Raw genomic sequence first — 17520 nt, 5'->3', positions numbered from 1 at the left:
ACTGATCAATATTTAATTGAGAGTCTGTGAACAGTGAAACCACCAAACTGCTGCAAGCAGACCTGCACTTACATTTCAGAGTGATGTCTACATCTGAACACCAGATAGTTGCTTTTAGTGATTTGTGCATGAATGAATGGAGCAGACATGGAATTCTGAAAGATTCTGTGTGAATATGGAGATTATATAACTTTTGGGCTCCACAGGTTCTTGGAACCTTTCAAGCTAAGGTACGTCTATGAAGGGTTAGTGCTAAAACGATTTACAGCAGTCTTCATGTGGAGATCAGGATGAATGGAGGCTTCAGACTGACTCAAGTTTCAATATGAGAGGTCAAACTATTTTGGACTTCAGATCTTGATTTGACACCGAATCAATAAAAAAGAAACCCAACATGATGTAATACTTTCCAAAAAAAGCCACTTAGCTAACTATTTTAACTTTACATCACCTTTCACAGCCTGTACCGGCACAAAAGATTAAACTCTCTAATCTAGTCTCTCTGTGCACCCGGCAAATTTTTTGTTCTACTTTGTGGTTACGAAACTGAGTCACTGAGGCTTTTTGATGTTCCATGTGTTCAGCATTTTTATTTTTTCATCACTTTCAGATGCTATATCTTAGGAATAAATACTGTTTTATTTGAAAAACTTAAACCACCTTCCACATACTCTACCTCTAAAATGATGCTTTGAAAAAAGAAGTTGAGGCCAAACATGGCAAACCACTGAAGAATATACAGTGTAGGAGATTTTCTCCTGATTCATTGGAACCCATTTTCAGCTGGTGTCCTCTGATGTTCCCATCACTACAGGTTAGCTTGAAGACCCAGTGAGCAGCTGTAGATAGAGTTCGTTGGGCACTTGTGGAGCCCCTTAAGGGCAATGTCATGGACATTTTTTTCAAACTTTTGCTTTACTTCACAAAATATTTGTCATGCCCTTAAAATACAATTTGCATTCCAGACAAAAGGCTGAGTTTTACTGTGAAAATAATGTGGTAATTTTAAATTAGTCTGACTCACCAGATGTAGACTTTAGGTATGATCCTGCCATTTCCACCATGCATTTTACACAGCTTTCTTCCCCCTCCTTTCACTATGTGTTACCATTTTCAGTATCTCCTTCTCGACACAAAAAACAACAAATTTCAAACAAAAACCACACACCGAAATGTTTTTAATTTTGCTGAAGAATCTTGAAACAAGGCATCCTGTTTGGTTCTTCTGGTGAATTTCCCATTTTAATGGCAGTGCTCACTGCCCTGCACCAAATCAACTCCTGTCACTATTTTGCAGGGACACCATCACTACACCCTGGGCTAAGTAGCTCTAAAGATGATTATGTCTAGTTCAAAGTATTACAAACAACACAGAACATTTCTGTCATTTTGGCAGAAAGATAATGAGGTGCAGTCAGACCATTCTCCAGCACTGACACAGCTCTGTGGAGCTATGCAAAGCTAATGCCAAAGTAATGCAAATCATATTGCAAGATAACGCTAAAGTTATTGTGAAGAGATTCAAATGTAATTCAGGAAAAAACACTCTGATCCTTTGGGGGCACCATAGGACTTGATAAAAGATGGGATCAGAGGCAAAGACTCAAACTAAAGTGAAGACAACTCCAAATCACATTGAAAACTGATGTGAGATCTGAACAAGACCAGATTAACAGTTGTGATCTGACCTGCAGATGAGTTCCAAGTGACATCATTAAATTGACATCATCTAAAACAGCTGGTGATTATGATGACGATGATAATGAAGGTAGAGAAGGAGTGATACTGAAATATGATAAGCCCTAATTTGTCAGCAGCTTTGCCTTTAACTGGGTTTTTATCGCATTACCCATCCATCCATTCATTATCTATACACCGCTTAATCCTCATTAGGGTCGTGGGGGCTGGAGCCTATCCCAGCTGACGTAGGGCGAAGGCAGGGGACACCCTGGACAGGTCACCAGTCTGTCACAGGGCTACACTTAGAGACAGACAACCAAGCACACTCACATTCACACCTACGGATGATTTAGAATCACTGATTAACCTCAACATGTTTTTGGACTGTGTGGGAGGAAGCCGGAGAACCCGGAGAGAACCCACGCTGGATGGGGAGAACATGCAAACTCCACGCAGAAAGATTCCTGTGGCCCCACCAGGATGCGAACCAGCAACCTTCTTGCTGCGAGGCAACAGTGATACCAACTGCACCACCTTGCAGCCCCTTTTGGAATATCTTGAGCTGATATTGTTAAAAATGCCACGCAGAAAGATCCCGGGTGTCCTCAACGGGACGCGAACCGGCGATCTTCTTTTTGCGAGGCAACGGTGCTAACCACCGAGCCACCCTGCAGCCCTTTTTCTCATTATTGCATGTTTAAAATCCTGGTTGATCTGGACCAGATTGTTTTGTTTCTTTCCCAATACACAATGCATGTCTGGCATCAGAGGTCTATCTGTCGCTGCCCCTCAGCCAGGTACTGACCTCAAACACAGGACCAGTCCCCCTTAATTACACTGAAGTGTAATGAATATGAAGAGAGGAGTGTATGAATCAGCTGACTGCATGTGTGTTTGTGTGTCTGTCAGGTCACTGTTAGTTGGTCTCTTTCTCTCTTTGAGCAGCCAAACTGAGCGTCATGGGGTTTGTTTCCCCTCTGGCATCTCTGATTGGTTGAAGGAGAGTCTCTCTCCAGAAATTGCTCTAATCCTCTTAGATAAAACAGAGCCCTCATCCAATCCCCTGCTCCAATCCCTCCCCTCCCTCCCCCTGGTCTCTCTTTCCTCTCTCTCTCCCCCTCTCTTCCATGGGGACGAGGAGTTTTTAATCCAAGTGGATTATGTCGCAAATTGGGCGACAGTAGAGACGAGTGGCTGCAAAATCTCCTACACAGAGCCGGCTTTATGTCTTCCTAACTATCTGCAAGCTGGAGAAATGAACCCACTAATTGTTCCTGCTTAAATGAGAAGCAACCTGAAAGATCAGAGGAAACCTTTTTGTTGACATTTTTGTCTGTGACAAATTTTTAACTTGCAAAGTCTGTTCTTCTTCTTGCACCAGGACTAGGCTTTTCCTTTTCTTCACTTTGTTTTGGATGACTTGGAAGTCTTTAAGGAGCCTCTGGAACTTTCCCTGTGGAGGATGAGAGACTAAATCAAGAAGCAGTGAGAAGATGTTAGCAGCAGGACAGGTTTATCCAGACATGACGGAAAGCATTCAGGGTCTAAAGACCACCATGATAAGCTCTGCAGGCTTCTGCCTTTAGCCAACATGAGGAAACCGTTTCCTACAAACTCTTTATTATTCTCTTGAACTTTCAGAGCTGTTTGTAACACTGCCTTCAAAATTTTAGAGTCACAGCTTAGTGTCTCTGAGTAAGAAGAGCAGGATGACATGCGGGATAGCAGGGATGAGGAACCTCTTGAGGATTCTTGGATTCTTTTGCTTGTGGATTACTGCTCAGGCTCAGACAAAGATTCCACCAGAGACGTGAGTGCCCGTTCTTCTTAACTTTTTCTATTCAGCTTCTCCTGTACAGCTGTGCAGTCAGCTAATTTATTATGCAGATGAGTCCTTTTTCACTCACAAGTACGAGACTGTCGAAAGGGTCCATCAGGGGTATGATTTTTGAACGTTTCTCTAAAGTTCAGCATGGCATGTTTGATATGTTTGGAAAGGCTAGGACCTCCTCTCGCCTTTGAACTATGTTTGTATGATCAGTAAGGTTTAACAGTTTACAGTGAACGACAGTGACATCTTCAGTGCTGAATACGTGAATTAATCATGTGACAGATTTTACCAAAGGCATCATTCAGAGATCACAGGTTCAAGATTCTCTGTCTCTAAAATCTGGCCGATCTAGGCAGCAATATTCCCTCTGCATATACTTGTAATTAGTTCCTAACTCAGCAGAATGTACAAAAAGTGAAGCAAAATCCTTACTTGTCTGTTCTTTGGTTGGCCACCAGTCACAATAACGGGACCCTGGTAGAGCAGTGGGCTTGGGTAAAGACAAGGTTCTACTGCCTTTGACACACATATTGGATATGAAGCTCATAAAAGACAGTTCTAATTGGACTTTGCAGATAAATTAAGCTTCAGACAGCAAACTCCCAGAGTGCACTGTGTTAACATTCCCAAGGGAGTAACTGTGCGTGTCAGCAGGCTGCAGTTTTCCCTTGGGAGTCACTGAAATCTGCTCTCCTTTTTGTTGAGTCACATTATTCCAGGTGCTGTGGTTACAGCTGCTTTAAATGATCTCCACTGTCTAATTTGAAAACTCAACATCTGCCACCTGCCTGTCTAATCCCAACTCTAATTCAAACTTTAACCCAAGCTCAAAGCCTTCAAACAGCGCCAGAACTGTTTCACCCAAGAAGAAATTCAAAGGGAACAGTGTACAGGATGTGAAATGTCAGTTAATGGAGGTTAATTGGATCAGCAAATTAGTTGGTCCAGAAACAGATCCCTATGTTGTTATGTAAAGCTGTAGTTTCCAAGTGGACTGTTGGATCGGTGATCGGATGAGCTCTCATCAGACCAAATTCTCATTGGTCGGACAATCAACAATGTTACTTTTACATCAACAGCCTTCAAGGATTCATCCATTCTTTTTGGTGGTAGGAGGACCAGACTACCTTATCATCAGGGGAGCAACTTAACGTGAAAAGTATCAAACGAATCTTAAACATCTCAGTTGATTTATGCTGCCTGAGGCTGCTGGCTGAGCATATTTACTCTGGAAGCAGAGACGTTCAGGTTGTTCACCATCAGCAGCACATCCTGCATACACTAACAGTAGGATTGGGGCTTTTCTTTCGCATTTTTGCTAAAGCTGAAAGTTTAGGAGCACCAAGGACTACATTTTTGACTGTATTTTCAACACGGTTTGGTATAATTGGTTCTACATGACCTGCTCACAGATGAACTACTTACTTCCACCGACAACTCCTATTTTTAGTGCTGTGTTATTTGTCTTTGGTCAGGTTGTTGTAGTTTTTAAAGTCTCATTAGCATGAACCTGTCAGACAGTGTTTGAGTGAAGCAGCAAAGGCTCCCTGCAAACTGTAGTCCTGCACGGCTGCAGCTTTCTCCCTCCTGCATCACCATCTGTGGGTTAGCATGGCTGGCTGGCCACCGGCCACGCTCCATCAGCCCGGTCACCTTCCAACCTGACCCACATTCGCCAACCGACTACACGCCACAGGCCTGGACAGTGACCGCCACACTACCTGGATACAAACACCTAAACTCTACCACCTCACAGCTTTCCAAATCTCGAAATCCTCATCTTCACTGACAAGCAGAGCTGAAGAGACTTTGTGTTATGTAAATGAATAGTGTCTGGTGAAAATGCTGGGCGTCACATCACGAAATGGTTCAAACATCACAGATTATTCTGTCTGCAAAGGCAAATATGTAGTTTTAATTACATTGGGCCTCACAAGAAAAACAACGAAACTGATGTTTATTGAAGTGGTAAGTAGTCCTCACCTGTATATAGATCCATAAACCTATATAGATCCTTTGAACCCTTAGCTTGGTTCTGCAAAGTGTTTCTCATTCACACACACCAATGGTGGCAGAGGTGTTATTCAAGGTGCTCACCTGCTATTCGGAGCAACTTGGGGCTCAGTGTCTTGCTCAAGGACACTTTGGCACCCATCACCAACCTTGCGAGTAGAAGAAAACTCTACCGCCTCACAGCTTTGTGAATGATGACAGTCAGGGCCAAAGAAAGGAGTAGCCAAACAAAAGTTTACAAAGGACTGTTGCTTCTGGGTGACCAGCAGTTGAGAGAGAACTTAAGACAATAAGAGGACCTTCTGTCTGTCCACAGACAAAATCCCTCACTGTGTGGATCTGCCGATGTATCAGATGACACCAGCAGACTGCTCAAAAACTTGGTCTCCAGGGTTAGTTCCTCAAAGTGTTATGCTTCCCAGCTAAGGGGGCATGTGGTGCTAAAACAAAACAAAAAAAATCAGGTTAAAAAAATAGCACAGAAAAAGGGTCCCAGAAAGAAAAAGAAAAAAATACATAAATTAAATAAATTGTATTTTAAAAAATCTCAACTAAAATTCCTAGAAATTCCTGAAAAGAAAAAAAAGAAAATTTAAATTTTAAGAAGAGGCAAACCAAACTGTACACCATAAATGTGGACTTAAATCGCTTAAATTACTTTACTTACTAAAATACTTTTTTACTTGAATACTAAAATTTGTCCCTCCTGTATCCAAATGACAGCCACTTTCACTCATAATTAGCACTGTTAGTATCAGGAGTTACTATCAAATTATACAGCTCAATAATTTGTACAGTCCACTCATTAGCCAGCTATTCCGTGGTTTCAGCTATTCTCCAGTGTGGGGACAGAAAATGATCAGCCATTTCTATCTATAATGGAAATAATCATTACTTGCAGCTGCAGAACAGAGTTTCTGTTCTTGTTTTATTGTCTGAGACTGTTACAATCCCACTATGTATGTTGCAACACACAGCATGTGCCTTTGTCTGCACTGAACTCTGAGGATTAATGTCTACAACAAATAGACTAGCAAACTCCTCCATTCTTAAGCACATTCTTCAGTAAACACAGACACACAAGCTGTCTCTGTCTCATAGAGCGCACACATCAAGCTGTGTGAACTCTCTTCTCTTTACATTGTCTTCATGTCTGTATTTCTTACCATCTGGAACTCTACAATGTGATCATTTTGATCCTTAGGAGTATTCACAGCTGTGTTTCATCAACATGGTTAAAAACAATCTAAACAACATATTATTTTAAGTTTTTTAAAATGTTCAATCCTCCTGCCCAGTTTGATCTCAGTAATGCGCCTGATGAGAACTTTGTTACTAACTGGGAAGGTGGAGAAAGTCGAGCTACCATGACTAGCCATTAGTTATCTTGACAGAAAATGAATTGTTGATTATCACTCAACAAATTCCTTCAGTATTGTTTGAAGCAAAAAAGGTTTTCTTCTTCAGCATTTCAAAGGTGAGGATCTGATGCAGTTATCAAATAAAATCAAATCAAGTTTATTGTCGTGTTGCTGTACATACACAGTAGTACAGAGCGATTCTTCAGGATTATTCAACCAGCAAGTTTTGCAGAATGCACGTCTGGGATAAGACACTAAACGTTTGCGTCCATGCGCGCAACCACTCCTCGAACATGTCGAACCTCTTCAGGTCCTGGTAGGTCTTCAGGGACACAAAGACACACAAGATGGTGTGACCATTGTGAAGCCGCAGATGCTGCCCAGAGCTGTCCCTCTGTCTGTCCACCCAGAATAATGTGGTCCCCTCCAGCTGTATGTCCGTCTGGGATGTTTTCATGGAGCCATGTTTCTGTTAAAGCAAAGCAAGCTGCAGGTTTCTCTCAGCAAACGTAGCTCATCCAGCTTGTTGTCGAGGGGGTGGACATTGGAGAGTCGGAGGACGGCCCTGCTGGTCTGGAGAGGCCTTTAGCCTAACATGGATCCCGGCTCTCTTCTTCCTCCCTTGTTTATGTTTGAACCGTTTACATTTCCTTGTCTCTCGGGTAAGTGACGGCATAGTCTCCGATCGGACTCCGTGTTGGTGTTGTATGTCCAAATCACAACCGATCGCCGAAATTCCAGCGCCGTTCACTGTCCTGACACCCAGCAAAGTCTCCCAGCCGCAAGGTTTTGTGGAATGAATGCCTGGAATACACAAAACACTCTAAACGTTCACTTTCGTTGTCTCCTGAAGGGGCCACTGTGTCTATGCACTGTGTTTATGTTTGATACAGGATGGTAAAATGAATAGAGTTTTTGACTGAAAAAAGACTATCTGTCATTTTATGGATGAAACAAATAAACATTGATTTAAGAAAAGCTGCTTTGGTGAGTCCTAGGAGACAGTTTGTCCTATTGTTGTTCAAATCATGCTGTAAAATAGGCCTGTCGCACATTTTTTCAGTATTGTGGCAATGTTGTCCTCAGAAATGTCGTGATGTGTTTGTAACAAAAACCAAAACTTTTCTTTTTTCAATCCTCTATAAAAGGCTGGAGTAGTTCACGTCAGTAATTCAGCCATTCACAAGCCGCCTGTACCTCCGTGTGTCATGCCGCTGCTTCATACTGTTGTGTGTTATTGTGAGTTTGTGCTGAGCAGACACCTGCAGCTTCCTGCTGTGACCCAGATGAAGAACAGATTATCTAAATCTCTTTCATCACTGTTATATTTAACGGCCTTTTTCTGCTGTAACTCACTGCTGCTGAGAAGAGTGTCGCCACGGCAACACATGGCTAATCTCCAAACAATGCTACAAGCAAGCATCCATACAGTCTCAGGTTCCATACAAGTGCTTTATACTTGTAAGGCTAAAAATAGCTTTGATGACTCAGCATAATTACTACCTCTGTGACGACTGTTGATGGTAATGCCAGCACTGTTACTGCTCTGTTTTCTGGCATTATCGTTATACCTGCTAACAGCGCTCCTCGTGTTCCCATCCCATTGTTGTTCTGAGTTATTCTGTTGTAGTTTGGCACAAATTTCCAATGTTGTACAAAAATAGCTTTATTGTTTTATTGAACTAATCCCAATATGCTAATACAAGTTGAGAAAAAGATTAATTTATATTAAATGTTCAACTATAACTGCCAGATGAATGTATGTCACAGAAGGAGATCAACATTTCAGGACGCTACTTTCTTCAAGCAGTCGCCCAGTTGGCAGAGACGTCAGCTTAGACAGCTGCTACAAATCAGATCAATCAATCTAAGTGGCCAATCCAGAGCGAAGACTGAGGCCAAAGACGAGCCTCCCTGGATCAGGAAACCACCCAGTGCAAAAATAGAACAACTGTCAATCAGCAAAGGAATACACCAAATGAATCGACATATGTAAGAAATCCACAATATGAAGATAACTGAATATTTCTATGTATGTGGCTTCGTGTAAAGAATAACTCAAATAACAAAAAAAAAAGCAAAAGCAAAAAAAAGAAACAAACAAACTACTATACTGTTGAATGCTAACATGCACATTAAACAGAACAAAATATATGTTGGCCCAGACTGGCGTTCTCCTCAACAGCAAAGAATCCACGTCTTCTAACACAATTAGACAGCTCATTATTTGACACTGTTAAAATTTCATGATATCATGTTACACTCATTTTTTGACACTGTCAGTGCTCTTTTGTGCAAAAAAATCAGGAAATAACAGAAAAAAAAAAAAGTTGTAGGCAAATATCGTTTAAAAATGGAAGTCAGAGATATAGCCATAAGCAAGCAGGCAGCTATGTGCAAACTATCTCTGCAGTTCTGTCATAGCAACATTTGCACAGTCACGTGAATACAACACTTACGCAACTGATATGAATTCAGTAACATTGGCAGGGATGAGACATTGAGCCTTTGCTCCAATCACATCTAGGTGCCTGTGGCTCAGGTGATAGAGCGGGTTGTCCTCCAATCGCAAGGTTGGTGGTTTGATCCCCCTCCACAGTCGAAGTGTCCGTGGACAAGACACTGAACCTGAAGTTGGTCCCAATGGCAGGCAGCACCTTGCATGGCAGCTCTGTCACGATTGGTGTATGAATGTGTGTGTGGATGGGTGAATGAGTAACACATTGTAAAGGGCTTTGGATAAAAGCGCTATATAAGTGACCATTTACCATTTATATACAAGTGCTGCATAGCACAGCCTGGCTGGTAGGCAGGAGAGACAGCTTAAACCAAAACACTGTATGTATTTGGACATGAGTGGGTAGCAGTTTCCTTCACTAAAATACAATTAGGACAAGAAAAATATGCTCTGTGTAAATTGTGCAGAATGTAGAGTTGCTGATGCTGCACCACTGTGTGCAAAAACCCAAACAAACGTGTACATGCAGCACAATGTCTGAAAAGCAGCTCCTCTAGTTGTCACCATCAACAGTTCCATCCTGGCAAGTTAAAATGCTGAACTCTGTGCCTAATTCACATTGCATCACTAAAAGGAGACACCATAAGGTCAGTTATAATTGTCAAGATCACAACACTGGGCGTGTTTTGTGTTGTGTTTTCCTGCATTTTAATCAGAAGTATGTTTCCCATCTGTTGTTGAATGTCTGCCTGTGACCTGAGCTTTGCACTTTGTTTTACATCAAGTCTGACTCTCTCTTAATTTAATCATATCATCATATCTGATGTAAGAAGCAGTGCCACCAGGTGGGATGCTTCTACCATCTGAAATACTAGGTCCCACCTGTGGTAAATATTATTGTGGAGCCTTGGATTATGAATAATGGGAGGTGACTCCACAAACACAAATTGCTGCATTAGCACTGCTTGTATGCACTACAAAACATCGGCAATGACCATTTGATATTGCTAACAAATATTTTGAGCTCTGTGAGATCAGATCAACACTAACTTTTTTCAGTAGTCTGTTCCTCTCCATGGCAAGTTTTTATATGTTTACAACCTGCACTCTCTGGTATCAGTTCTTTACTTTGCATGTGATGCTGTATTTCTCTTTTGACTCCATGTCTGTCTGCTTTTCCAGGGTGCAGCAGTGGGCGTCAGTGTTCTCTGTTCAACTTCGGGAATTCACAACCAAATACTCTGGCTCCTTGCTGCTGCAGAAGGTAAGAAAAAAAAATAGTCAAACAGATTTCCTATATGGGGCTGCAGCTGAAAGATTCCTGGTTTGCATCACAGTGAGGACACCCACGGTCTTTCTATGTGGAGTTTGCATGTTCTTCCCGTGCAGCATGGGTTCTCTCCGGCTTCCTCCCACACAGTCCAAAAACATGTTGAGGTTACTTGATGGTTCCAAATTGTCCGTAGGTGTGAATGTGAGTGTGCTTGGTTGTCTGTCTCTAAGTGTAGCCCTGTGATAGGCTGGTGACCTGTCCAGGTGTCCCCTGCCTTTGCCCTCATTTATCTAAATCCTAAAGCTAGATCATTAAAGTTTGGACTAGAGTCATGGTGAAGTCTCTACTGATATTTAAATTTTTACCGATGGAAATAAAACTAACAAAACAGCTCAGTCTCAAACTGGTCCCAGGCCAACACACTGGTTGAACTGGGGCAGTGTTTGTGTGTTTGAATGTACATCTGTGTGTGCAGTAATGCTCATCTATCTTTGTTTGTGTTTACTAGGACATGCACACGCACACACACGCACAAACCACACACACAGACACACACACAGACACACACAGGGATCATGGTAATGCCCAGATTGAGGACCGAGCCCTCTTTACCAGCGTCAGGATTTGTGGCCTGTTCTGATTTTAGCCATTCATCCATTTATCTGTCAGATTTAGATTTGTCACAGGCAGTCAGCAGTTTGTCTGCTTTCACACAGACAGCCTCCTCCTGCAGTCACAACAAGCAGGCAGACAGCAGGTCTCTAGAGGAACAAACTTTGCTGTAGATTAACTTCCATGTAGCTGTGTTAATGTATGTTTTCTCCTGTTGAGAGAGTCCACAAGACAAGCACAGGAAAATCAGAAATATGCTAAAATCTCTCATTTGAAAAAACAAAACTAGAGATTTAAAAGGATCAGTGTAAGCTAAAAAAACAAATACAAAAAATAAAGCAGATCAAAAGCTGATTCTTTCTTTATGGAACTTTTATCCCACTTGTGTTGCAAAGCTGCTCTGCTTTACAACAGCAGTGCAGAGTAAAGCGTTGTGTGAATGTGGACGTTTCTTTCACCTCGGAGCTCAGCACTTGACATGGATACATGGTTACATTAAACTCTGACTTAAAATCTCTTTTTATCACTGGCAAAAAATGCAGTGTACAAAACATTTAGGTAGGAGCTTTTTAATTTAGTCGGTGGTGACACTGCTCAGTCGACCATACGGCTGCAGTTGATTAACATGAATTGCATTTGTTACTTGTGTGAAAGCCAATTTGAAGCTTTGAAGGAAAAGCAGCTCCTCTCTCTAACATCACTGTACAAGTGCAAGATCAGTTCATCATACCTATAGGGCTGGACCCGAATAGCCGACTATTCGCTCGGAGTGCCGGTGTCAGAATACCAATTTTGATCTCCGACTATTCGGAATGTTGGGATATTCGCTGCCAATTTGGACTGAATATCCAGAGACTACAAATTGCCATTCGGACCAGCCCTACATACCTACCAACTTTTAAGTGCACACCTTTCCCCTGTCAGTAAGACTTATCAAGGAAAGGCATCAATAATAAGGCTATTGTCCTTTAAATATTGTAGCTATTGCACAACATGAGCAGGATACCAGCATTTACAAAGTGTCACTGCTGGAATTCACAAAAATTATTTTAAATACAATAAACCCTTTATTATCATAATGATGATACTGAAACAAACAGTTTGCGTTTTACTTTCTGGCGGAGTTAGAATGATCTTCAGCCCTCTAACAATAGTGTTTAATTACATTCTTAAGATTATAAAAGTTTTAATTTTCTAGAAATGATTTAAAATGTTATTTGTTTAAAATATACAGTATTGTTTTTGGACTTAAAGAACATTGTTAAAACATGGTTTTCTACAAGAAGTGCTGCATTGTGGGTTGTTTGTCATGATACTGTTTTGACTGTTAGCGTGTCTTTGTACCGAATCTTTCAGAGTCAGTCAGCCCTAAAAATGTTTGATCAGCTCAGTTTAATCTACAGCTGTTTCTGAAGGCCTGTGGAAATTCATTAATACTGAAAACTCCTGGGGTCAGTACAGTTTGGTGATGTTCAGTACCTGTTTGTTGGCAAAATCAAGTAGCTTCCATGATCACCAAAGTACTGGCACCTTTGCCTGGCCTTATTTTGTTGTCATGAGCTGCTGCTGTCAGGTGTGTGTGACTCACATTATGTCATGTTACCTTTAGGTGGTGACTACATTTGTCCTGAATGAGCTGAGCATATGTTGAACAATGCCTACAATCTCACGGCACTCTTCCTCACGCTTCTATGAGCATGTGCATCCCTTTCATTGTAGCATGTATGTCTAAGGCTGTGGGGGTGGGGCTTATTTAACCTCAGCATGGTTTTTGGACTGTGGACGGAAGCCGGAGAACCTGTAGAGAACCCACGCTGTACGGGGAGAACATGCAAACTCCACGCAGAAAGATCCCAGGCATTCCAACTGGGACGCAAACCGGGGATCTTCTAGCTGCGAGGCGACGGTGCTAACCACTGGTTCACTTTGCAGCCCATGTTGAAACATTCAATTTAAATTTTATTTGTATAGCACAGTTCACAACATATGTCATCTCACAGCGCTCAACATAATAAGGTGAACCCCTTACGGATTTAAGCAGAGGACCCATGAGCTTTATTAAACAGGAAAGTTTTAAGCCTAATCTTAAAAGTAGAGGTGGTGTCTGCCTCATGAACCCAAACTGGGAGCTGATTCTACAACAGAGGAGCTGATAACTGAAGGTTCTGCCTCCCATTAGACTTCTGGAAACTCTGGAACCACAAGTAGACCTGCAGTCTGAGAGTGAAGGGCTCTGTTTGGATGATACGGTACAATAAGGTCTCTCAGATAAGATGGAGCTTGGTGATTAAGAGTTTTATATTTGAGATTTTATATTGAGATTTCAGGATTTTAAATTCTATCCTGGATTTTAATGAAGAAATCACAACACTGGCTTGTAGGGCTTCAGAGCTTTTCTAACATTTTGCAACTATACAGACTTTTGCCATCACAGGAATTATTCGCTAGCTTTATGTATTTAGTGGTGAGTTAACCTGACTATGGCAAGCGAAAGGAGAAGTAGTTCCTATCAACCATGAGCAAGACTGAATCCTGGTAGTAGAATATTTCATTTCTACTTTGTCAGCTGTTAATGATAAATTACACATTTATGCTAAACTGCCACGTTTTTTTTTTGTTTTTTTTTTTAAATCTGAAAATCAATTTCCACTGATGCTCTTTCTTCCCAGCTTCACACTAACAGTTTCGAGACCTTTGTATGACGACAGACAGCTTCGTCCTCTCAGAAGGTGGAGTTTAGTCTGCAGTTCCAGGTTCTTTTATATGAATGGATGCAGATCAGGGACAGACGACGCTACTTGAGGTTACACTAAATGTTTGGCTGTGTCATGCATTTGCTTTGGTTACTTTACTGCTTGGACTAATTGGAATTAGTCAGTGACTTAATCAAGCGATTCAGAGTGTAAATAACCAGACTGGGCAATTCCTCCTGGCATTCAGTTGGCTGATCCACCTCAAGCTCCTTTGATCCACAGAAAGTGACCTGATTACCTCAAATATCCTCTCAGTTAAAAAATGGACTCCATGGCAGCTGATGTAATCTGAGAGTGAATCTGACCGTCTGAATGACCTCATAAAAACAAGCCAAATGTTTAGCTGCATCACATACTGTTCAGTCAGTTTCTGGAAACATTCGGAAATGAAAATGAATCAAAGCAGATTTGACTCAGCCGATAAACATGAGATATCACCTCAGACCTTGTTACGGGCTGATCTTCTGAGCAATGCTGCATGGTGTAATAACTGATGGCACAGTAAGTGTCCGTGCCTATTAAAGTTTTTGATGGTAATACCAAAAACAATTGAGTAGCAATAGCTCCCAGCGTTGTGCATCTAAAGACAGCCATTATTATTAATAACCAACCTGTGGAAACAGTCGACCACTTCAGATATCTTGGAGTAACACTGGACAATAAACTCAGCTTCGATCAGCACATTATAGACATCCAAAAATGGAGTCATCAAAGACGGTCAGCCATCCGTAAACTCAAAGGTCTCTTAGTTGCTCCATGTCTTCTTCTGTCACTGTACCAAAGCATTATTCAATCCATCTTACTGTACTGCTCCACCGGTTTCTATAACATGCTCACTGTTAAAAACCGGACTACACTATTACACATAACCAGCAGTGCTGCAAAAATCATAGGTCTCCCCACACCCAACCTATCTGAACTCAATAACAAGGCCATTACACGCATTGCACTCTCAATATCACAGGACTCTACCCCCCCACTACAGGTAATATCTTATCCCGTTGCCTTCAGGACGGAGATACAGGACACTGCGTTGCAGAAAGGCTCGTTTTGGTAAAAGCTTGATGCCTGCAGTCATAGCTGCCTTAAACAAAATTCCCCGCTGAGCATCCCTGTACTACATTGTCATGTCTTTCATACTGTTTCATGTTGTACTTTGTGTTGAAATGTTATTCTGTCTGTGGGATTCTGTGTAGTTTGTATTGTCATGTTATGAGATGGAAGTCAAGGACAATAACTTCTAATAACTTGTTTAACTGTAAACTACATTGTATAATTCATCCTACATCCACCCAACCGGTCGAGGCAGATGGCCGTCCCTCCCTGAGCCTGGTTCTGTCGGAGGTTTTTTTTCCCCTGCCGGGGTTTTCGGTTCCTTCCCACTGTTGTGGACTGCTTGCGGACTGCTGAAGCTTATAGGGAATCCAGATGTTTTGGATTGTTGGGTGTTTCTGTTTCTGCCTTTGTGAAGCGCTATGAGATGACTTGTTGTTGTAAATATGCGCTATACAAATAAAATTGAATTGAAAATTGAATTGAAAATTGAAAGTCAAAGGTTGGTCTGTGGAAAAGAATTTCCCTCTAAAGTAACGCTAGAGAGACAACTGTGATACATCCTTGCAAAAAGAAAGAACAGCTGATGAAGGTTTACAATATTAGCAAAATGATATAGACACTCTTGTTCACATTGTTGTGGATTTGGTTGTTTATTTGGATCCATATTAGCCCTGACCAGCACAAACATCAACTCCTTCTGGGATCCACAAATGTTAATATATATGACAACACTTTAAAAAGTTCATGCCCTCATCCAGAAACAGTACCCATCCTCACAGCACAGGAGGCAGAAGCAGCCAAATGTGACTTTGAACTGTTGCTCCATGCAGCTTACTCACTGTGTGGACAACAGCATTGTCCTGGAGCAACAACAGTCCAGCACAAAGTTTTCCTCTCCTTGCAAAGAAGTGATGGCAAACATTTGAGTTTTGACAGTGATAAAAGGCTTCATAGTGTACAGTTATCCCCCCAAAATGGCAGTTACGCCCCTTCTTTTTGGGTCAGAATGAGAAACGTTTTTTAAAGTACCCTCGTACAAGGTTTATCCACCTGTTTTTTTTTTTGTTCCCCTTTCAGAAACTGAAGGATGTGGAGTCCATCATTAAGATCATGGACCTGGAAGGAGATGACTTGGTGAAGGACTACTCTGATGAAATTGAACGAATGTTGGGAAGTAAGATGAAGTCAGTGAAGGTGAGGATAAAAAAATAAATAAGTATGGATCTGGAGCCAGGAGGCAATTAATTTAGCATAAAGACTAGAAGAAGGGAGAAGTGTCTTACTGCAGACTAATGTTTTGGGCACCAAATCTGTCAGCCAGATAGTGGGATCCTAGAAATGTGGTGCTTTACTTTGTCTTCTGCCACAAAAGCTGCTCCAATGGTTGGTCATGCTCCTTTTGCCTCAGAATGAGAGGGCAACACTATTATCTATACACAATGAGTGGAGTGTCGAGGTAGTACTGGGAAAAAAATACAATAAAAAAATCAAGCAGTATTTAAAATTAACATCAGTCAGCTGGTGTGCCATTAAAAATCAGCTAAAGATTCATAGTAATAAAAAAGCTAAGTCACTGTTGTGTGTTTTTTTTTTAATCCTGAGCAATGACCTGTTACTATACCTTATGTCAGGGGTGTCAAACTCTGGCCCTCGGGCCAAGTTTGGCCCGCTTTGTAATGATATTTGGCCCGCAAGACAAGACAAATGCCAAATGACTTCTAGAGCTGCCCCCGGTATTATACTGTACAGCGCATTCACTGCTAATACTACAAATCCCATAATGCCCTGTTGTTGTTTTGGCACGTCAATCAGGACAGGACCCAGAAACTCCCTCTCCTCTGTGACAGTAGGCATCGTGACTTCACACTACAACTGTCACTGTGCCATTGATGTGTTTTTTATTTATAATTTGATTTTGCATGTCTCCACTATTAAGTTATATATAATGTATGGTGATAAGCGTTGCTTGTTCCATATTCAATGTTAAAGCAAAATTTGTTTCGGTCCATATTAAAAGGCTCATTTGCTCAATGTTGGCCCGCGACTTAAATTTTGGCCCACTGTGTTTTTGAGATTGACACCCCTGCCTTATGTGAACACTTTCAAGGTGCATGAGGTTTAGGCAAGGCACACATAATTCAAAATCAATGATACTGACAGCAGAGAGGCTTGTTTTCAGTTTTATTCCTGAGATATAATACTGTGTTTCACAAGGTTTTATTGGGTTAACATTACACTTGACTTTTCTAATAGGATGCATCATCAACCATTTCTACAAAAAAAAAAAAAAAACTGTTTCTCTCAAAATGTAACTGAGAGAATGAGAGTGCAGTTTAGTTATATAGAGGAGCATTTTTTGGGGACAGTTGGTTGGGCAGGATAAAAGAAAGGAACTGTACACAAGCAATTGTTTTGTTGGAATTACATTTTTTGCTTCTTTTTGTGATACACTGAACATTAACAGTCACAGACTCAGTACTTTG

The 17520-nt window shown here is 41.3% G+C and overlaps 1 protein-coding gene across 1 annotated transcript in view; it reads left to right on the top strand.

The window, feature by feature from the left end:
- The first annotated feature begins 3410 nt into the window (after nt 1-3410).
- Nucleotides 3411-17520, top strand: part of LOC103357258 (voltage-dependent calcium channel subunit alpha-2/delta-4-like) — a 76072-nt gene continuing 61962 nt past the window's right edge. Inside the window, 3 exon segments of the mRNA XM_008281737.1 lie at nt 3411-3490; nt 10526-10607; nt 16115-16231. Of these exon segments, the coding sequence (XP_008279959.1) occupies nt 3411-3490; nt 10526-10607; nt 16115-16231 (279 nt within the window).

The sequence above is a fragment of the Stegastes partitus genome, unplaced genomic scaffold (assembly GCF_000690725.1).
Source record: "Stegastes partitus isolate 25-593 unplaced genomic scaffold, Stegastes_partitus-1.0.2 Scaffold242, whole genome shotgun sequence".
NCBI classification, from domain to species: domain Eukaryota; kingdom Metazoa; phylum Chordata; class Actinopteri; family Pomacentridae; genus Stegastes; species Stegastes partitus.
The sequence above is the reverse complement of the archived record's forward strand: the minus strand, read 5'-3'. Positions and strand labels throughout refer to the sequence as shown.